The 24,350-nt window shown below is 35.8% G+C and overlaps 1 protein-coding gene across 3 annotated transcripts in view; it reads left to right on the top strand.

Annotated features, from left to right (window-relative positions):
- Positions 1 to 24,350, top strand: part of ACER3 (alkaline ceramidase 3) — a 177,280-nt gene that overhangs the window by 56,261 nt on the left and 96,669 nt on the right. For 2 of the 3 annotated variants that reach the window (XM_063094390.1, XM_063094392.1), the window contains exon 2: positions 8,682 to 8,792. In XM_063094390.1, the coding sequence (XP_062950460.1) occupies positions 8,682 to 8,792 (111 nt within the window). Of the gene's footprint in view, positions 1 to 8,681; positions 8,793 to 24,350 lie in introns of those variants that run through there. The other variant, XM_063094393.1, reaches the window with a different exon arrangement.

Here is a 24,350-nt window from a genome sequence, read left to right as displayed (position 1 = left end):
CCATACTTTTGATATTTGAGGGTTTTTTCCCTTGACAAAAGATAACTTTAACTATTAAGAAATACTGAGATTCCTGGAGTGTTGTTAATCTTGCCTATGATTTGTATTATATTAGGAGATTGTGTTTGGGGATATAAAAATATCATAGTTTTCAGATTTTTTAATCCCCTAAATATGAATTCAAATAGGATTCCACTCTAGAAAGAAAATTTTTCTTTAATAATTTACTATACTATTGTGTGGTTTATAAATGAATCTCTAGTTTTTATTTCCAGAAAAGAAACTATTTTAATTGAATTTTCTGGTAGCATTTAATTCCAAACCCAATTAAACTCTTAGTAGAAGTAATTCAACCTTTATTTTCTATTATTTATCTTTTTAATTCTTCCAGCCATGATTGGTGAAAACATAGTTTTATAATTTTACTGGTTATCAATTTATTACCTCTCAGCACCAAATTCACCATTCATTCTGTGAAAATGGATCCAAACTCTACGTATTTTTCTTTGACAGCAGCAGGATGTTAAACTTTGTCAGTAGAGGGCACTAGAGAGACATTGGAAGAGGAAGGGGTTTTCTTTCCTGTTTCTGGTGTGCTGGCTTCGTGGCTTCTCTGGTGCCAGCTCTTGCAGGCCAAGCGGCTTAACAGTGAATGGCTTGTACGGTGCATGAGGCTTCCCCAGTGTCCAGGTCCTAAAGTGTAGTGACCTTCTTTAGTGCAGAGTATGGCACTCAACAGTACCTAGGAGCCAATATCTTCCCCTGCCCATCCCCCTGACTCCATACATAGTTTATGTGATCAGCTTTTGTTGACACCCTAGAAGGGAGATTTCCAACAAATTTCAAAGGGTAGATTTTCAGCAAGCACTGCAGGCATGGCACCACAGTAACTTCTCTGCTATTCAGTAAAACATGGTTGTGCAGCTCTGGGGAGCCTCTTCCTTTCGTCCACACTTTCAACTTTAGGAGTAGTGGCTGCACCTTAAATCTTCTTTTATTCTGTAGTGTTCTCTTTACTTCTTACTAGTCGATCCCTCATTACTCCAGTTCTCTCTTATAGTTAATAAATCTTTGTTGTAAGCTTTTCTTGTTCAAATTACTCTGTAGATTATCTCTTCCGATTGGACCCCAATTGATACCATTTTTTAACCAAAGGTTTTAAATCTATGATCATTTTATGTGCATTAGTTTTGCTTAGTAAATTAAATTAGCTAACCTTTATATGGCCCCTTATTTACAAAGCAATTTTATATGTATTATTCTTTAAATCAGCTTTTTAAAAGCAACCTTTATTTTGTCTCCCTGATTTTCTAGTCTTAGTGAGTTTATCATTTTTTTTTTGCCTTTGTGGTTAATCGTTTTCATGTCCTATTTAAAAAGTTATTGCCACTTCAAGGTCATGAAGATTTTCTCATGTTTTCTTCTAAAAGTTTTTGATTTTTTACATTTAGATCTGTAGTACATCTGTAATTTATTTTTGTGTGAGGAGTGTGGGCTTGAGGTCCAGATTCATTTTTTTCCTCTGTAAATGTCTAGTACCCTTTATTGAAAAGACCATCCTTTCCTGACTTTACTGCAGGGTCATGTGTCATAAATCTGGTGACTACAAATGTTAGTTTGTTCTTATAATCTTATCTGTCCTATTGTTCTATTTATCTATCTTTGTTAATAGGCCTTGATATCTAGTAGTATAAATATTCCAATTTTGTTGTGTTACTGAAGATTGTCTTGGCTCATCTAGGCCTTTCATATTTCCATACAAAGTTTAGAATCAGCTTTTTTTGGTACCCAAAAACCTGTTTTATTAGTGTCATGTCTTGTAAATCTTAGTTATATTTATTCCTAAGTATGTGATATGTTTTGATGTTATTATAAATTGTACAATTATAGGTTCAAGTTTTCAGTCTGACTCAGGAGCCAAAAGTGTCTTTAATGTAATACTAGTTTACTTAGCCTTAAAGAGAGATACTGCATTATCATACAGCTTTATAGAGACTACAGTGAGTATAGCATCTTCATCTGATCTGGAGGCTCAATAGCTACCCAAATACATAGCATCAGGTATAAAGAAAGAATTCTTCAGGGATCTAGGCCAAAGCAAGTCATCTAAAAGGGAAGAATTCAGACTATTTCAAACTTCTCTATGGTATCATTTAGTCTGGAAGACAACAGCAAACTTTTTGAAACTGTTGAAGGAAAGAAAGACCGGAACATTTTATAGATAAGTCATTTTTTTAATATAAAGGCAAAAGACAGTATTCTCAAGAACTCAAGAAGTCAGGGAATACAGCACCTCTAGATCCTTAAAAAAAAACTATGTAAAGATGGGTGATGAAATATAAACAACTAAAACTTGATTTTTTTAAAAAAAGACAAAACAGGGAAAGAAAGGCCATGGAGAAAAAGACTGGTGGTAGGCACCATATCCACTTAAATACAGGACTGGGGCTAAACACAAGGATGAGATAGAGAATTACAACATGACCCTGGAATTCGACTGCTAGGCATATATACACAAGAGAATTGAAAACATATGTCCACACAAAAACTTGTACATGAATGTTCATAGCAGCATTATTCATATAGCCCAAAAGTGGAAAGAACCCAAGTGTCCAACTGATGAATAAAATGTGGTATATCCCATACAATTGCCAGTAAAAAAGAATGAAGTTCTGGATACATGCTACAACATGGAAAAACCTTGAAGACCTCATGCTAGGTGAAAGAAGCTAGACAAAAATACTATATATTGTTGCTTTTATTTATATGAAATGTCCAGAATAGCCAAATCCATAGAGACAGAAAGTAGATTGGTGGTCGCCAGGGGCTGTGGAAAGGAGGGAATGGTGAGTGGCTGCTGATGGGTCTGGGGTTTCTTTAGGGGCTGATAAAAATGTTCTAAAAGTTAAGTAGTGGTGATGGTTGCACAAGTTTTTTAATATGTTTAAAAAACTACTGAATTTTACATATTCAAAGGGTGAATGTTATAACATGCTGTTATTTTTTTAAAAAGAAAAAACAAGGATGGAAAATGTAGCTTGCAGACCAAAACATAAATCATAATGTGAAATATGAAATCCTTGACAATGTGGAAATGACTAATAAAAATCAGTAAGTAGGGCAGGGTAGGTGGGAGGAAATTTAAGGGTATGAATTTCTTCATCTTTCATAGCAAGAATGCATTTGCAATAAAAATTAAACATGTAAACATCAGGACTCTAGGGCCGAGCCCGTGGCGCACTTGGTAGAGTGCTGCGCTGGCAGCGCGGCGACGCTCCCGCCGCGGGTTCGGATCCTGTATAGGACTGACCGGTGCACTCACTGGCTGAGTGCCGGTCACGAAAAAAAAAAAGACAAAAAAAAAAAAAAAAAAACATCAGGACTCTAATCTTTTAGTGGTTTCATATTCAGTATCACTTTCTTTTGTTAAAGTTTTTTTTAATACTTTTTTTAATAAAAAGAGCATGTCTAATATCCTATAAAACTTTTTCTTTTTTAATTCATTCATCCTTTTATCTCTTTCTATATATCTAAAGCTTAGCAAATATTAGTAACAATAATTTCTGAGCCTCGGAATGTTGAATGATTTACTTTTTCTTACTTTTCTGAATTGCTTAAATTTTCTACAATGAACTTGTGTCATTTTTTTAAAAAGTGAAGTCATTCTAAAATAAACAATCTATCTGCTCTAACCATTGTTAAATCAAAAAAGTAAGAAGCACACAATTTTACAAATAATACCAGAGTATAAAGGAAAAAGTACTACACTCAGGTTAAGCAAGCATACATGCATGGATTTATTCATTTTACCAGACTTTCCTGAGTGCCTGCTCTGTCCTTAGTATTATGCCAGGTGATGGGGTACAAAAATGAGGGTACTTTAGAAAGTTCATGGAAATATGGAATTAAAAAATAATACAAATCTTTCCATGAATTTTTTGACAACCCCTCATATGAATAAGATATGGTCCCTGACCCCCAAAAGTTCATAGTCTAAAAAAGCAGCTTATTTCCTTTTTTGGACAGATTTAATTTTAGAGTGCTTTGCCTTATATTGAGTGGAAATCTGCTTCTCTGCAATGTCACTGATTTTAATTCTGATATTTTAGAGCCATAGCCAGCCTCATTCACCTTCAGTTTAAGATTCCTTCAGATATTTCAAGACAGCAGCCATTTCATTCCTTATATGACATGTTTTGTTTACTAAGAAAATTATTTCTTTATTTTAGTCTCATCTCTGAATGCTTTAGTATCTGTTTTGTTTAAAATAGGGTGCCACAAATAGACAAGCATTCGCAAGAGAAACTGACCACTATTCAGCTCTTTTCCATTTTTACCTCTAAATATGGCTTTGAGGTAGTATATTACTATCCACCCCCCACCACCACTACCACTTCCTTCCACCTGAATATGCTACTGTCATCTTTCTATCTTTGGAACTTTCTCCTGGGGTTGTTCTTATTCTGTCTCTCACACAAGCCTGTGTTTGTGCTTTACAATTCTTCATTTTAATTTGTAAAACTTTGCATTGTCCTTAATTGAGTTTCATGTAGTTTGTATGACCCCCCCCCCCATTCCTCCCTGCCAGGTCATTTAAAATGTATTCCTGACTTCCACACTATTGACATCTCAGCTAAATTTAATATTAAATGTACATTTGGGCAAGTTTCAATTCCTTTATCTCAGTTATCAGTAAAGATTTTCATTAGTTTGAATCCTAGGGCTCTCTTGAATGGTAAAATATTTAATATCTCCTACAGGTTTATTTAAAGCTATTGATAACTGCGGTTTAGATCTATAACTCTCAATGTATCTGGCTCCCCGCCTTATATATGTACACTCCATCTAGGCAAATTACTTTATTATTTGTACAAGTTAAAATTTACTTAATGTGTTCTAAATAGAATACTCTGGTACAATTTTAAAAATATTAATAAGCACCCTCTTTGTGCAAACATTGTGCTAGTGCATCTAGTGGGAGGAAAGTTGACTTTAAGAATAGATAGAATAGACAGACCTGGAATAAAATCTTAGCTCTGCCATTTGCTTATTGGGTAGGTTATATAATCTCTTAGCCTGCTTTTATTGTTTATTTAACGGGGACAGTAATACTTCACAACGTTGTTGTAAAAAGCAAGTACAACTAAATTAGTACATGTAAAATGTAAAGTCCAGTACCTGGTACTTTATAGGCTCAGTAGATTTTAGCTGCTTTTTCTCCTTTTGGGGTCAAACTCAAATCTTTTTACATCTATGAAACTACTCCCAACTATTTTATTCCCTTTTCTAAATGTCTTTTAAATTAATTTTTATTTTGTCAAAGTAATCCCTTAAAAAATAGGTAGAAATCTAGATAGTGTTAAAAGACTTTAACAAAACCAGAAAGTAGTGCTCTTCCCTAACCCTTCTTTGCTTCTCTACCTTCTAATTCTACTCCCCAGAGGCAAAACTCTAAGAAGACAGCTTTTTTGAGGTGTAATTGACATGCAATGGATTGCACCTATTTAAAGAGTACAAATTAAGTTTTGACATAGTTATACACCCATGAAACCATCACCACAATCAAGATACTGAACCTATTTATCACCTTCAAGTTTTCTTATACCACCTTGCAAGCTCTCCTTCTCCATCTCATTGTCCCCCCCCCCCAACAACCAGAAATCCGCTTTTTGTCACTATAGACTAGTTTGCATTTTCTAGACTTTTAAATGAACTGTTTTAATCTGTTTGCTAATACTAACATCTGTGTCAGTTCCAGGTTGGCTTCAATTGATTATTATCCTCATGCGTTGTGTTTCTTGCTTCTTTATATATCTGGTAATCTTTGATTGGATAACAGATATTGTCAGTTTTACCTTGTCAGGTACTGGATATTTTTCATATTATCATATAGTCTTGAGTTTTGTTCTGGGATTCAGTTAAGCTACTTGGAAATAGTTTGATACTTTTAGATTTTGTTTTTATGATTTGTTAGGTGGGTCTGGAACAGGACTCAGTCTAGGGTTAATTATTCCCTATTACTCATGCAAGGCCTTCTTGATTACTTTATCCAATGTCCAGTGTTTACTATTCTGACTTGTGAGAATATGCACTGTTTCTGACCATGTGTGAACACAGGTACTGTTCCCTCTAATCTTTTCAAGATGGTTCTTTCCTGGCTTTGGGTAATTTCCTTATATGCATATGCTGATCAGTCTTCTGCTAAATAATTAAGAGGTCCCTTTATAAATTTCCAGGTTTCTTTCTCTCAGAAGCTATCTCTCACTTACTCCGTCCCATGAAATCTAGTCGCTGTGGGCTTCCTGAACTCTCAGCTTTGCTTCCTCCGCGCAGGGAGTCTGCCAGTCTCCCCCTGGGTATTCGTTCCCTATGCTGTGGCCTCAATAATCCAGACAGTAAGCTAGGGCAGTCACGGTTCACCATGTGTTTCTTCTTTCTCACGGATCATTGCCTTCATTGCCTGATATCTATTGTCTTTTTTGTTGTTATTTCAGGTGGGAGGGTTAATCTGGTCCCTGTTTCTTCATCTTGTGTGGAAGCAGAAGTCCAGCAATAACTTTTTCACACTTAGCTATTTTTTTCTAGAATTCGGCTCCAGATTTCTAAATAAGTTTACTTATACCGCTATTTCTGGATCTGTGAATTTAATGAATTTAAGATATTGTCTGTGGTCTGCCAGTTTTGGTGGCTGGGAATTTAGCTTTTTTATACTATCACTTCCTTTTCCTCCCCTTAACTATATTTTATTAATAAAGTCAGAGCATAATTTTTTACTTAATAAGTAGTTAGGCTATAACATCAATAACATCAATATGTCCGTGTGAATAATGTTCATTGCTGAACCAAATACTGTTCTGTGTGGTAACGTTTTTTATGTAGACTTTTTGTTATTTCTTGTGGAAAATAATTACATTGTGTTGGCACAACTGGGTAGTCATTGGAAAAAAGATAAAGTTGAAGCAATATTCACACTGCACAACAGGAAAAACCTCAAGTGAATTTTTAAAAAAGAGAAACCATAAAAGCACCAGAAGAAAATATGGGTAAATTCCTTTATATCCTTGGAGTTGAGAAGTTCTTTCAAACACCATAACTCAAAAATCTAGAAGTTATATAAAAGAGATTGGTGAATTCAACTACATAAAAACATCAAAAGTTTGTTCATAAGCAAAGTCAAAGGAGTTTGCACTTCATAACATATAGCTAGTATCCCTTTTACAAAAAGTACTCCTTATAGAAGAAAAAAAGACCAATAGAAGAAGTTGCAAAGGACATTAATATTCAGTTTACAGGAAAAGAAATGCAAACGGTCCTTAAGTATGTAAAATGATGCCCATCCTTACTCGTTATAAGATAAAGGATATTTCCTTTTAATGCTTTTTTGGTCAGTAGATGGATTTACTCTTTGCCTTGGCAATCTCACTTTTGGGAATCTATTTTTCAGAAACACATGTACTTGTTAAAATATATATATATATGTGGTTATTCTTTGCAGTGTTGCATGTAATAGTAAGAATTAAAAATAATCTAAATTTTCAGCAATATAGAAGTGGTTGAATAAACTGTAGTACAAATTTTCCAACAATTATGTCAAATGCCCAAGATTTTTTTCAAAATTTTTAACATCAATTGCCTTTTCCTTTCTTTTATTTTCTTGTTGAAAATTTCTTTCTTGTAGTTATTGGTTCTCTTGCTTCAATCTGGACTGGTTGGTCTCTGGTCCTTTTGTATAGCTGTAATCTTAGGCCTTTTCTTTACCTCTCTCCTCTATATTGTAGCTCCTGTTTCTTAGATCCCATGTCATATTTTCTCATGGTTAACTTCCTTGTTATGGCTCATTGCATTCTCTGGTTGATTCCACAGAAAAAATATGTTGTAAGTATATTTTTTGAATTCTTGACTGTTTGAAAATGTTTTTATTCTACTCACTCAGTTATTTGAAAATTTGTCTTGATATTAGCACCTATGTTCATTCATTTGGGATTTTGAAAGTATTATGCCACTTTATTCTTCCCAGAGTCAAATTTATAAAATACTGTTTAGCCATTTCTTTTTCCATTTTACCTACTTATTTCTGCTTCTGGGGCTTTTGTTATTCCTTTGCTATTCATGTTTGAGCTTTGTTTTTGTAAAGATTGGAGCAAAAATCAGATTAAGATCCATTGCCTTTTGTGTTTTACTAGAAGCATAGAAGCTAAAGCATTACCAGAAAAATGAAATTTAAAAAAGACATGCAAAATGCAAACCCCAATTTGTTGGTTTTTTATTCCACAGGCAAAATTAACTCTGTTCTCTATCTATCTTGTCATACTGCATCCATGGACCTCACTTTCAGTAGCATTGATGTAAGCTCCCTTCTCCAACTCATTTTTTGCTGTATCTCTGAGGTTCTTTCTGAGATCCTTTTCCTGCTTGCCTTTAGAATTTAGAATTTCATTTATTGTATGTGCTGGCAGAAAATTCTTATTTTCATTTGTCTGAAGGTATGTTTATTTTACTTGGATTCTTGTAAGAAATTTTTATTGAGTACAAAATTATTTTTCTTCAGCATCTTGAAAATATCTTTCCACCACCTTTCTGAGAAGTCACCTATTTAATTGTTGTTAAGGGTCAAGTGAATGTATCTTTATTTTAAGTATTATTGATTAACTTAAATATCTTTTTGTGTTTTTCTCCCACAGGGAATACAGTGAGTAACCTGATTATGATCATACCTCCAATTTTTGGTGCAATTCAGGGTGTTAGAGATGGACTGGAAACTCGCTACATTGCTTCTTATTTAGCACTCACAGGTATGTATAACACTTTATCTAAAAAAAATGATGTACAGTATTCTGATGGGATGTTTTTCTCATTCATTTCTAAAAGCAATTCTCAATTTTATGTTGTTTATTATCACAACTTGACCATATTCTGAAACTTCTGAATTAAAACTCCACAAACCTTACTAGTAAATTGAACTGCATCTTGAATAAAATTGTTATAAAATTACCAAATACTTCAAACATAAAGAAAAGAATAGAGAGAATGTAACACACCCATGTATCTTACCACCAGCTTTGTCAGATCTTAATAATTTGTTTTGATCTTACTTTTTCTTTTTTAAGGAAATAAACTACTACAGATAAAACTGAAACTCTTCCTGCCTGATTTTATCCCCCTCAACCTCCCAGCTCCCCACCTCCTTAGAGCTATCCTCTATCCTGAATGAGATGCTTATCATTTTCTCACATTTTTATGTTTACACTATGTACATGTGTCCTTAAAAGTATATGTAGTATGGTTTCACCTAGTTTTAAACTTTTTGGAAAGGAGACTATACTGTATCTAACCTTTTGTAACTTACTCATATTCTTCTACTTGTCTGTGAGGTAGGGACAGTGTCTTGGTTATCTTTGGATCTCCATTGTCTGGCAATTTAGTGTCTTCAATAAATACTGGATGGATGGGTGAATCAACTTTACCATAGCCTAAAGTGTGGAAATCATTTCTGTTATGTTCTTTCATCATCATAACAAAGGAAAAAAATAGGATTCTAGTCTTTTATATAGCTCTCTAAACTAAACACAATTTCTTTTGTGTTAGCTCATGGTGAATATTATTTACACATGGGCAGAAAGGACTTCTAATTACCACAAAACTGTAATCTTTAGTGAGTCTGTCATGTCACATTCTACCATAATTAGACTAATCATTGGATATTAGAGACTTTAATTTCTGAATCTTTTACTTATCTTCATGGTGTTTTAAGAAAGTTACTTAAGGACCTGGCTAGTTAGCTTAGTTGGTTAGAGTGCAGCCTTGGAACACCAAGGTGACAAGTTCAGAGCCTTAGAACACCAGCGTCACAGGTTCGGATCCCTGTACAGGCCAGCTGCCAAAAAAAAAAAGGAAGGTACTTAATTTATCTGCAAAATTAAGACTTGATCACAAACTTAGCCCTTTCCTTTATTTCTTGAGGTGTTTTAAGTGTGTTCATAAAATACAGACAGTGCACAATAAGTAACAACAATAAGAATAAAAAGATTTGAGGGGCTTCCAGGCTGCCCTAGGATAATGATGGTCTCCTGAGTTAGAATTTGTCCACTCTTCCTCCCAGAAAACCATATAGATTAAGAGGGAAAACAAACAAAATCACATGTAACCTACACTTTCAGCCTCATTAGGAGAAAAAGAATATGAATTTCAAATTATTTTTAGATAAGGAATAAACACCAAATTCCAACAGAACTATATTTGGTTTTTCAGACTTGGAGAGGTTTGAAAAATGACATGTGAAAGAGGAAAGAGGAGTTGAGGACCTAAGTATGACAAAAACACCTATAGAAAGGGAAAGCCCTACAATAAATGCAAAATCTCTTAAAGCAACCTAAGATCTGGTAGATCACAAATGCTGGCTAAAGGAAAAAGACTTGAAAGTGTATGTATTAGTCTGTTTTCTGTCACTGATAACAGAATACCTGAAACATAATTTATAAGAAAATGAAATTTATTTTTTACACTTTTGGAGGCTGGGAAGTCCAAGGTCCGGAGAGTGAATCTGGTGAGGGCCTTCTTGTGAGAACTCTCTGCCAAGTCCCTAGGTGACACGGGTTACCACATGATGAGAATGGCAAGAGTGCTTTTTCACATGCTTTTGTTCATTCTTTATAAAGCCTCCAGTGTATTCTCTGATAACCCATTAAACCATTAATTCATTACTCCATGAATGGATTAATCCATTTATGAGTACAGAGTCCTCACAATCCAATTACCTCCCAAAGGTCCCATCTTTCAAATATAGTTGATTTCCCATCCTTTTAACATTGTCACAATAGGATCAAGCTTTAGTGAGTTTTGGAGGGACATTCAAACCACGGCAGTGTGCAAGACCTAAGGTGGCAATTTTGGAAAGGCATCACTTCTGAGAAAGAGATAAATAAAAAGGGGGAGATGCCCTTTGGAGATATGTTAGTGAATGGAAAGAAGGAAGTTAGAGGGGAAAATTAAGATCCTACTGAAACAAAAGAATTATAAAGCACATCAATCCCTTCTCCCCTACCTCAAAAATTAAAATAAAAAATATGTACACATACATATGAGGATACTTCAAAAAGTTTGTGGAAAAGTAGAATTAAAGGATAATTTGAATTTTTCCATGAACTTTTCAAAATACCCTCATGTAAAACTTTACTATTCTGATAGAAGGGGATGGTCTTGAATTCTAGGAACCTTGTAAGGCACCCAAAACCTTTAGTCTGTTCATAAAATGGCCCTAAGGTGAGGGGGAGGTCTACATTCATGCAAAATTATTGTGAAAAGAAAACAGAAAATGAGAATCAAAACCTTTTAGCTGATGGGAGTTCTTCCCTGCAAGTAACTGTAAATCAGAAGGAAACAATAGCATAATGCTCCTAACTGAATTAAATAGCCTCAAAGAAATGAATTAAAAATGTAAAAACTAACAACAGTAATAGCTCCCCTCTACCGCCCCCCCCACAAAATAGGAAATGAAATTAGAATTGATTACACTTAGGAAAGAAATTAAGACTAAATTACAATGTGCTTGAGCGATAGTAGAGTCTGTTAAGTATTTCAGAAGGGCTATTGAAGAAAGGCAGGGAAATAAGCAAGAGAATTAAAATGAAATAAAAAGGGTCAGAGAGAAAGTGATTGAAATGGAATACAGGCAGAGAAGATCCAAAATACATATAAGTGGAGTCCTTGAAAAAGAAAAACAAAACAATGGAACAGAATTATATTTAAAACTATAATTCAAGAAAACGTTCTGTAAATGAAAGAAGACCTTAATCTGCATGTTGAAGGTCCATTTTTGCCTGGTAAAACTGACTTAGGACAGTTAATTTTGAGACATAGCCTAGTTAAACTATTGGATTTTTAAAATTTAAAATATTTTCAAAATCCTAAAAAATAAGACCCAATTATAAGGTCAAGAAAGTAAGGCTGCCATCAAATCTCATCAGCAACATACAAAAAAAGCACCAGTGGAGTAGCATTTTTTTAAAAATGAAGGAGAGAAAGTGAAAGCCAAGGATTTTATATTTCAACCAAGTTGTTTTACAGATACTCAGGTGATAGAAAAACAGTTTTAAACACACGACTACTCACTGAATACTATATAACTCCTTCCCAATGACTCCACCAGCATTGCACTGTCCAATTTAGTAGCTGCTAAACATATGTGGCAATTTAAATTTAAATTAATTAAAATTAAATAAAATGTAAAATTCAGTTCCTCTGTCAGTATACTAGTCAAATTTCAAATGCTCAATACCCACATGTGGCTGTGGCTACTATATTGGGTAGTGTTGATATAGAACATCTCCATTATTGCAGAAAGTTCTTCTAGCCACACCATACGAGAGGATAATGGTCATTCAATCAAAAGAAGACTGGGAAAACTTTGGCAAAATGTCTGATGGTGAACACTTAATGTATTTAACTATAGATCTAAGACTAAAACAGAAGTGGGATAAGGGTCAAAGTATAGTATATGGACATTATATGTTCTGATAAAGTAAAATGAAGGCAATCTTTAAACTGGGGGAATGAGGGAGAAAGAGCAAAGCAGAATATGTTCATTGATGGTTAACTGGTAATAAGTTGGGCATTAAAGAATATGATTTAAAAGTAACTACCCAGATAGTAAAAACATAAGAAAGAAAAAAAAAGAGGGGGGCCTAATAATGCTCTAAAAGGCATAAATATAAAAGTAACCCCTAGAACAACAACAACAAAATATCTCTTTCCTAAATAAAGAATTTCTTTTAAGGAGAGAAAAAGGCACATTGCTTAGAGAAAGAAATACAGTAAATATAAAATAATATGTGTAATTATAGGAAAACAATATGACAGAGCTGAGACTAAACAGTTGATATTAGTCATATCAATCAATATGACTCAGCTTAACTTACCTATCAAAAAAAAAAAAAAAAAAGAATAAGTAGGCTTACAAAGCAAGACCTAACTTTCTGCTATATAGAAAAAATAAACTTAAAATAAAGTGATCCAGAAAAGTTAGAAATAAAAGAATGGGTAAAGATATATCAAAGAAATAAAAATAATAAAACAAGAGTAGTGATTTTGATAACATATAAAGTAGAAGTTCCTTCAAAAAGCATGAAAGAGTTTCAAGATGGCGGTGGCTGCGGTGGTTGGCGCGGAGTAGCTGAGGTGGAAAAGGCGGCCACTGGGCCTCAGGCAGTTGCGAAACTTGTGGACCTTCCTCTTGCCATCTCTTAAGGGAGGACCGCTGCTGCTGGCTGGTCGTGGGGGGTGACCGCCACTTTGCCCCCGGCAGGAGAGGCTGCCTCATTTACAGGCAACAGCTTTGAAGTGTGGAGCAGGAAAAGAACTGTTTCTTAGCTGCAAAAGCGAGTGTCGAAACAGGGAACACGGCGCCAAGGCTGCTGTGGATGCAGCCAGGATCCCGGAGGCCAGGGCCGCGCTGAAGGCGGCCAGCAGCCCTATTCAGGATTCGAGGTTTCAGGCTGGCATTAAAGAAGATTCCTGGGAGCGCCCGAGCCGTGCCGGGACTGAACAGCCCGAGGCGGCAGCGGCCGAGAACAGGGAAGGCAACAAACCAGAGACAGAGAGTGAGCGCCCGACCTGGCACAACCCTGTGAGTGACCCCTGGCCCAGTTCTGTTCGGGGGGATTACGCCCACCCGGATCCCGCCTGCATCACCAGGCCACTCACCGCCCCAGGGCTGCCTCCATTTTCCCAGGTGCGGGCAGCTCCGCCCGGCTCGGCCCTCACTGAGCCTTCCCACTTGCTTGGCCCGGCGCAGGGCTTTCTGGAGCCTGCGGGCCGGCCTCCCCTCCCACTCCCTCCACGGTTCTCTGGCGGGGCTGGTGGCGGGGGGCGTCCCCGGCCAGTGTCGGGAGGGCAAGGAAGTACGGGCGGGCCGACTGTCCCTCCCCCACACCCTGGACTCCGGCCCCCAGTAAACTTCCTGTTACTGGGAGGCAGATACCATCTCTGCAGCCATCAGTTCGGAAAAAAGCCTAACCAATTTCTGGTTGGGAATAGTGTGGTAGAAGAGTTCCCAGGTCCAGTTGAACCTGCCGGAGAGCAGGCTGCAGGTGGGCACTAGATTCGGTCTATGCCGGGGGGATACAAAGGTGAACAAGACCAGAGAAAGATCTACACAGTGCTACAAAGGCACCCAGAGAGACCGGTCGCCTGTGCCTAGCAGAAACCTGGTAGACTTCCTAGGCGAGGCGGTGCCGAGCAGGGTCTTGAAGGCCCAGCTGATAGAAGAGGGGCACAGAAGACATGCCCCAGCCCAGCAAAGTGCGCACAGAGTGGGGAGACGTGCGGCCTGGGAGGCGGAGACTCGACAGAAACCACACACCCAGTGGGGTCGCCACTACACGATCCAACAGCCTGGGCCAGAGCACACGGAACAGGGAGAAGTCCTGCACAGGAAGTGAAAGCTCAACAGAGATCACACACCCTGTGGTACGTGATCCACCAGCCCAGCAGAGTCCAAGCTGACCAGAAAGGTGGCTCCCCGGAGAAGCCCAAGACCCGAGGCAACCACACACACAAGGCACTAGAGGCCAACTGAGCAGTCACGGAGGGAGCCATACGAAATTGGCAACCACAGCAACATCCTAGTTAGTCATTAGTCTCAAACCGGTGGTCTGTGAAACCCCCTGCCACAATGAATAAACACCAAAAAAAAGATACCAGAAATACAAAAAATCAAGAAAGTACACCACCAAAAGTTAATAAATTTCAAACTCTAGATCCTATAGAACAAGAAGCCACTGAAATTACTGACAAGGAATTTCAAGTGATAATTCTAAGGAAACTGAATGAGATACAAGAAAACTCAGCTAGACATCATGATGAAACGAGGAAAAGTATACAAGATCTGAAAGAGGAAATGTACAAGGAAATCAATGTCCTGAAAAAAAATGTAGCAGAACTTGCTGAACTGAAGAAGTTATTCAGCGAAATAAAAAACACAACGGAGAGTTTAACCAGCAGGCTTGTCGAAGTTGAAGAGAGAACCTCTGAACTCGAAGATGGGCTGTTTGAAATAACACAAGCAGACAAAAAGAAAGAAAAAAGAATCAAGGACATTGAAGAAAATCTGAGAGAGATATCAGACAACCTCAAGCGCTCAAATATCCAAGTCATGGGTATTCCAGAAGGGGAGGAAAATGGAGATTCCATTGAAAACATATTCAACAAAATAGTGGCAGAAAACTTCCCAGGTATAGGAAAAATCACAGATCTTCAGATCCAGGAAGCTCAACGATCTCCAAAGGTATTCAACCCAAAAAGGCCTTCCCCAAGACATGTCATAGTCAAATTGGCAAAACTCAGAGACAAAGAGAGAATCTTAAAAGCTGCAAGAGAGAAGCGTCAAATCACCTATAAGGGAGCCCCAATCAGGCTAACATCAGACTTCTCATCACAAACCCTAAAAGCTAGAAAGGAATGTGATGATATTTTCAAAATACTAAAAGACAAAGATTGCCAGCCAAGAATACTCTACCCTGCAAGGCTATCCTTCCGAAATGAAGGGCAAATAGTATATTTCTCAGACAAACAAAAACGGCGGGAGTTCACTACCACACGACTACCCTTACAAGAAATCCTCAAGGGAGTACTGGGTTGGGTTCCTGAAAAATAACTACCACTGCCATAAAAACCCAAGAAAAATCAATACCCACTAGTATAATAAAAATGGCATTCATGAAGAGAAAACAAGCAAACAAAAACACTATCTACAACCTAAGGAACCAACAAACACAGAAACCAAACAGTAAATCAGAAAGCAAGGAACAAAAGACACCTAAGACAACCAAACAGCCAATAAAATGCTAGGAATAAATCAACACCTTTCAATAACAACTCTTAATGTAAAAGGCTTAAATTCCCCAATTAAAAGACACAGACTGGCTGACTGGATCAAAAAGGAGGACCCAACTATATGCTGCCTACAAGAGACCCACCTCACCCATAAAGATTCACACAGACTAAGAGTGAAAGGATGGAAAAAGATTTACCATGCAAACAGAAAAGAAAAACGAGCTGGAGTAGCTATTCTTATATCTGACAAAATAGACTTTAAACTAAAAACCATAAAAAGAGACAATGAGGGACACTACTTAATGATAAAAGGACTGATCCATCAAGAAGACATAACAATCATAAATATGTACGCACCCAATGTTGGAGCAGCCAGATTTGTAAAACAAACTCTATTAGACCTAAAGAAGGAAATAGACACTAATACCATAATAGCAGGGGACCTGAACACCCCACTGTCAATATTAGACAGATCATCTAGGCAAAGAATCAGTAGAGAAACACAAGATCTAAACAAGACTCTAGACCAATTGGAATTGGCAGATATCTACAGAACATTCCACCCAACAACCTCAGAATATTCATTCTTCTCAGCAGCACATGGATCATTCTCCAGGATAGATCACATATTAGGTCACAAATCAAGTCTCAATAAATTCAAAAAAATTGGAATTATCCCATGTATCTTCTCAGACCACAATGGATTAAAACTAGAAATTAATAGCAAACGAAACTCTGGAAACTATACAAACACTTGGAAATTAAACAGCATTCTACTTAATGACACATGGGTCCAAGAAGAAATCAAGCAGGAAATCAAAAAATTTATTGAATCTAATGAAAACAGTGATACATCATACCAAAACCTGTGGGATACTGCAAAAGCAGTATTGAGGGGAAAATTTATTGCATTAAACGCTCACTTCAGAAGAATGGAAAGATGGCAAGTGAACAAACTAACACTTCACCTTAAAGAACTAGAAAAACAAGAACAATCCAAACCTAAAGTTAGCAGACAGAAAGAAATCATTAAGATCAGAGCAGAACTGAATGAAATTGAAAACCAAAAAACAATTCAAAGGATCAACGAATCAAAAAGTTGGCGATTTGAAAAGATAAATAAAATTGGCAAACCATTCGCATGGCTAACAAAAAAAAGAAGAGAGAAGACTCAAATAACAAAAATTAGAGATGAAAAAGGCAATATTACAACTGATTCATGTGAAATACAAGGAATCATTCGAGACTACTATAACCAACTATACGCCAACAAATTTGAAAATCTGGAGGAAATGGATAAATTTCTGGACACACACAAGCTCCCAAAACTGAACCATGAAGACGTAGAAAATTTGAACAGACCAATCACAATAAAGGAGATTGAAGCTGTTATCAGAAGGCTCCCAACAAAGAAAAGCCCAGGACCAGATGGATTCACAGCAGAATTTTACCAAACATTCGAAGAGGAATAGACACCGATTCTTTAAAAACTATTCCAAAAGATTGAAACGGACGCAAATCTCCCAAACTCATTCTATGAAGCAAACATCATCCTGATACCAAAACCAGGTAAAGATATAACCAAAAAAGAAAACTACAGGCCGATATCCTTGATGAATATAGATGCAAAAATCCTCACTAAAATACTAGCAAACAGAATACAGCAACACATACGTAAAATTATTCATCACGATCAAGTGAGATTCATCCCAGGGACGCAAGGTTGGTTCAACATACGCAAATCAATAAATGTGATACACCATATTAATAAACTCAAACACAAGGACCATATGATCACCTGTATAGATGCTGAAAAAGCATTTGATAAAGTTCAGCACTCATTCATGACAAAGACCCTCTATAAGTTAGGTATAGAGGGAAAGTATCTCAACATAATTAAAGCCATATATGCCAAACCCACTGCCAATATCATCCTGAATGGGGAAAAGCTGAAAGCTTTTCCTTTAAGAACAGGAACTAGACAAGGATGCCCACTCTCACCACTCCTATTCAACATAGTGTTGGAAGTACTAGCCAGAGCAATCAGAGAAGAGAAGGAAATAAAGGGCATCCAGATTGGAAAAGATGAAGTCAAACTGTCCCTGTTTGCAGATGACATGATCCTATATATCGAACAGCCTAAAACCTCTACAAAAAAACTCTTGGAATTGATAAATGATTTCAGCACAGTAGCAGGATACAAAATCAACACACAGAAATCAGTAGCATTTCTTTTCTCCAATAGTGAACATGCAGAACGAGAAATCAAGAAAGCCTGCCCATTTACAATAGCCACCAAAAAAATAAAATACTTAGGAATTGAGTTAACCAAGGAGGTGAAAAATCTCTATAATGAGAACTACAAACCACTGCTGAGAGAAATTAGAGAGGATACAAGAAGATGGAAAGATATCCCATGCTCTTGGATTGGAAGAATCAACATAGTGAAAATGTCCATACTACCCAAAGTGATATACAAATTCAATGCAATCCCCATCAAAATTCCAAAGACATTTTTCTCAGAAATGGAAAAAACTCTCCAGACATTTATATGCAATAATAAAAGACCACGCATAGCCAAAGCAATGCTGAGCAAAAAAAATAAAGCTGGAGGCATAACACTACCTGACTTTAAGCTATACTACAAAGCTATAATAACCAAAACAGTATGGTACTGGCATAAAAACAGACACACTGACCAATGGAATAGAATAGAGAATCCAGAAATCAACCCACACACTTACTTCCATCTGATCTTTGACAAAGGCACCAAGCCTATTCACTGGGGAAAGGACTGCCTCTTCAGCAAATGGTGCTGGGATAACTGGATATCCATATGCAGGAGAATGAAACTAGATCCATACCTCTCACCGTATACTAAAATCAACTCAAAATGGATTAAGGATTTAAATATACACCCTGAAACAATAAAACTTCTTAAAGAAAACATAGGAGAAACACTTCAGGAAATAGGACTGGGCACAGACTTCATGAATACGACCCCAAAAGCACGGGCAACCAAAGGAAAAATAAACAAATGGGATTATATCAAACTAAAAAGCTTCTGCACAGCAAAAGAAACAATTAACAGAGTTAAAAGACAACCAACAGAGTGGGAGTTAATATTTGCAAAATATACATCTGACAAAGGATTAATATCCAGAATATATAAGGAACTCAAACAACTTTGTTTTAATTTTAAAAGTAATGTATGCTTAACATAAGAAGTTTAAGCAGTACAAAGGTATATGATATAAAAAGTGAAAGTATCCTCTGAACTCCCTACCAGGACCCCCATGCTTAGTGGTTATCAAGAGGTAACCACTGTTAACTCTTTGGTAAGCATCTGTCAATACCAGATTACTCATTATTTACAAAGGGAAAAATGGTAACAGTGGGGAAATCTAGCTGGCAGCTACTACCTTTTTCAAGTAATCAAAGTGAACATAATTAATAATGGTACAAACTGACAGCACGTTGTTCCTGGTGTGATGCACTGAAAAGGAAGCATCATTTATATAGAATTACTACCAAAAATCAATAAGCTGAATCAAATAAAAGACAATCAGAAGAACCCAAATTGAGGTGCATTCTATAAAACTATCCTGTGTGCTTCTAAAATTTTAACGTAATGAAAGACAAAGAATTAACCTGGAACTGTTCCAAATTAAAAGAAACATACAACGAAATGTAATATGTGATCCCAGATTGGATCCTGGGTTGGGGCATGAGAGGAAAAAGCTCTAAAGGACAATATTGGGCAATTCAGTGAAACTTGTGTAAGGACTGTATCATAGATAATAATATTGCATTAATGATGAATTTCTTAAATTTGATCATTGCGCTGTGACTGTAACAGAATGCCCCTGCTTAGGAGATACATGCTGAAGTATTCAGGGGTAAAGCGTCATGGTCTCTGCAACTTACTCTTGAATGACTCAGCAAAATAATAGTCATGTATTTATTGCTTTATTTTATATGCATTTATACATATATGAAGAGAGATAAAGAAAATATGGCAAAATGTTAATAATTAATAAGTCTAGGTTAAGGCCATATGGGAGTTCATTATAATATTTTTATAACTTTTGTAGTATCTTGAAATATTTTCGAAGTAAAAGGTTTAATTTTTTAAAAAAATTGAGAACTTATTGTCTGTATGGTAGTACTCAAGCAATCTAACAAGAGGTTGGGAGTAAGTAAAGATAAGAACAGAAGTGAATAGTGATTACAGGAGAAATGTTTTTGCTGATTTAATAATCCCTCTCCTCTCAACCCTGGTAGCAAATGACTTCTTCCTCTGTTTTTATGATTATGACACTATCATGTACAATGATATAAGTGCAATCACACTTGTAATCAAATCACTTGTGATTGCACTTATATCATTGTACATGATAGTATCATAATCTGATTTTTAAGTGTCTGTCATTTCTACAAAACTAAGCATCCTGAAAGTAGGGCTGAGTTGTATTCTTCTGGATTTCTGGCATCCAGGAGTACCTGGTACATACTAAATACATGGGAATGTTTGATAAATGAGTGAATGAATATATGAATACTTTATTTGAAACATCTCTAAACAGTAGCAGATCTTGCTAAGACCTTTTTATATTCGTGTTTGAATTTTTTCACTGAGATTATATATATATATAAAACATTTGTATATATATTTAAAACATTGAAAAAACATTTGTGTATATATGTATATGTACCATTTACAGAGCGGGAGGAGAGAGGAGAGAGAGAAACACCAAAGTTAACATGGAAACAGATTTGATTTACAACTAAGGACATTTACTGAATACCATAACAATATTTTCAATATTGTAGTTTTGTAACCAAAAGCCCATACTAACTGCTTAACTGATACACACTTAGTTTATGGAGTTGAGGAAGATTTTGCAGGAAAAATTGACAATTTTGGCTTTGTGGAGAAGTGTTTTAAAAACAGATTGTTAGTAATTTATGAGGGTCATTGTATTTTGACTTGAAGCCTAAGAATTTAGTCATTTTTTAATTTATTCAACAAATAATTACTGAGAATCTATTATGTGCTAGGTATAATTCTCATACCATTGTTCATTGGAGCTTATAGTCTAGCAGGGAAGACAGACATTAATCAAATAATTTTATAAGTGAGTGTGTACATAAAGTAGTTGTAATAAGAGTTATGAACTAAAGGTACAAGGACAATGACTATGGATTAGGGAAATTGGGTTAAAAACATTACTTTTTCATAGTATTTTCTCCTACCATGTGTCCTTAAGGAATTGCCAATTTTCCAGTAAGTCTGACTTCAGTTTAACTCACCATACCAGTTATAGCTGCTTTGGAACCAGTCCCTTGTCTAAAATCTTCCTCTTCCTCTTTCTCTTTGTTTTTCTACTATGTTATACCCCGATATACACATTTTATGAAAGGAGGAGATGCTCATAACAGATCAATAGAAGAATCAAAGTTGTCTTCTCTGATTACTTTTCTAATAGGACTGGGTAAAAATTGCTATTATTAAATTGAGGGGGGAAATATATGAACCTAATATTTGTTTTAAGTAAACATTTTTAAAATCAGCGAAATAATTTCCACTTATGCATAGAGAAAGATGAGAGAAAATTCAAATGAGTTGAATACTCCTTGTTCTATAATAAAACTAAGAGAATAAATTGAAAATTATGGACAGGTTATTTGAAGCTAAATTCTGCCTGCCTAGTATTTAATGTTTGACTCTTAGAATTTTCTAAGCTTCATGTGATAATGGATTCGTCATTGATTTTATGAGGCCATAAAATTTGCTGTTAACATTGTTGGAATTTGAAAAGACCACAGTAATTATTATTCACAGAGTATTTATTATGTACCAGGCTCTGTGGCAAGAACATTAATTATATTATTTCATTTAAATAATAATTCAAGCCAGGCTTGAACCCAGATCTGTATGCTTTTATTCATCGTTCCACAAACCAGTAACTTAAAACTCTGCATTAACTAAAATAGAACCAAGCCGAAAGAAACCTTTTCTATGAGATTTTTCTCTTTACTCCTAAAGTCAAAGATTGCAGTTTATCTTATTTTTAAAAAATAGAAATGTGTTTATTCTTTCCTTTACAAAGACTTTTGAGTATATGCCAGCAAAAAAAAAACCAAGTTCTTGTCCCCATAGAGTTTGTTGCAATGAAGAGAGATGAATTACAAATAAATAAGCAATAACAACAAAATCTGTTTGTAGTTGTACAAATCTGTTTTGCAGTCTATTTGTAATTGTGCAGTTATCTAAATGAGTAGGTAATTTGTAGCAAGAAATATAAAATAAGTTGTAAAATAGTCAAAACATTAAAAGTAGAGTAGGAAAAATTCTATTAAAAATTTTTATTATCTCTTTCTAAGTCCAATCTTGACATAGAAAATTACAGAAGTGGAAATGTCAGAGACACAAAGTCATTTTCCTAAGAAAAGGACCACTGGAAATTCTTTGCATGGAGCAGCCTTAATTAAGTTTAGTGCGATCGTACCTGTACTATAGTCTGTCACTGCCAGACTAAGTCAGAGTCATCTTAAATTATCCTAACAACATTATGCCTTTCATCAAGGAGAAATTGAGTGGATGTTTTAGAATACTGCATACTGGACTAATGACCTTTTAAACTGTAGCAATTACACTTGTAATGAAACAGATGTAAACTCAATGTGCCATGGAAAGGACTTTTGGAAATCATTTTATAACTTGCTTACTAACTTATTTATTCCCCTTTATTTAGCCTAGTTGTCCAGACATTGCCAAAATATGTGACTTTTTTTTTTCTGATGTGTTAAATAGTAACATTGAAGAAAAATTTGGGAAAACAATGCAAAATATCCATCATCCAACAGAAACAGTACTTTCATTTTTTGGTTAATAGTTCCCAATCTTTGTATGTATGCAGGTGTGGTTTTCATATGACTACACGTTGAATAAACATGTTCAACCTATGAGCCAAAACCCAGGTACAGGATCAACCAGAGAAGCAAGAACCACAGATAGCTAAGTAGCCTGCGTAGTCAATGAACAGGAAGTGAGGAAATGAGATGGCCAGGTAAGTAGCCTGATAGAATTACCTAAGGCAGTAATCAGGCAGTTGTGATGGCTCTTCATGTGGTCCCTCAGTTGTGCCTTATGTTTCATAATGTTTTAGGCTGGAGTCAGAATAAGACAATAATTGAACAACAAGTAATTCTTTTTTAAGAAAATAGGTATAAGAATCATAACATCTGTTCTCATTTCTGCTATTACTTTGTCTGTTATTATTGCTCTAGCTCCATTCTGTTCAATGTATCTTAACCTCCCTAGTGAGTCCAAACATTCCCTGGAACAGAATATGTTGTTTATCCTTTAAGTTACTGTACTATTTCTCACCTATTATTGCCATTGTTGTTTTGTATTTTTACTCTTCCCCTACCTGTGGAACATTTATCACTAACTTAACATGCCTAAAGGCTCTGGAATCTTTGGATAGGTGTTCCATAAATGATATGAATAATACTAAAATATGTTACTGAGGTGGGAGTATTTTGATGGGCTAGGTGTGTTTGGAGCACAGCAGGCAAGAGGTCTTCCACTGTACCCCACCAAAACCCCAGCCAATTTTCTTTTTTAAAAAAATTGAAATATATGTATAGTAAAATGCACAAATCTTAAGTATACCTATAACTCACTGAGATTTTACCTGTGTAACCACCACCCAGAGCAAAATACGGAAAATTTCAATCACCTCAGAAAGTTCCCTCATACCTTTTCCCAGTCAATATCCCCCCGCAAAATAACCACTATTCTTGCTTCTATCCCTATATATCACTTTGTATGTTCTTGAACTTTATGTAAGTAGAATCATATAGTATATACTCTTGCATCTGGTTTCTTTCATTTGACATAATGTTTTTTTGTTTTTTTGTTTTTTTTAAAGATGACTGGTAAGGGGATCTTAACCCTTGGCTTGGTGTTGTCAGCACCACACTCAGCCAGTGAGTGAATCGGCCATCCCTATATAGGATCCGAACCCATGGCCTTGGTGTTATCAGCACCGTACTCTCCCGAGTGAGCCATGGGCCAGCCCGACATAATGTTTTTGAGATTCATCTATGTTGTATGTATCAGTAGTTCATTCTTTTTTTATTGATGTATAATATTCCATGTTGGAATATAATATCATTTGTTTATCCATTTTCATGTTAATGTGCATTTGGGTTATTTTCAGTTTGAGAATAAAGCTTCTGTGGGCAATCTTATATATATCTTTTGATGGACATATGCACTCGTTTCTTTTGGGTATATATCTAGGAGTACAATTTCTAGGTTATAAGGTAGTCTGTTTGAATTTATTAGAAAGTGCCAAATGGTTTTCTAAAGTGTTTGTACCATTTTATACTCCCACCAGCAATATAGGAGAGTTGCAGGTATTGCATATTGTCACCACACTTGATATTGTCAGTCTTTTTTAAGCCTTTCTGATTTAGTGTGTAGTGGTATCTCACTGAGGTTTTAATTT

This window comes from Cynocephalus volans, chromosome 4 (assembly GCF_027409185.1).
Source record: "Cynocephalus volans isolate mCynVol1 chromosome 4, mCynVol1.pri, whole genome shotgun sequence".
Classification (NCBI taxonomy): Eukaryota; Metazoa; Chordata; class Mammalia; order Dermoptera; family Cynocephalidae; genus Cynocephalus; species Cynocephalus volans.
This window is presented reverse-complemented; position numbering and strand designations above follow the sequence as displayed.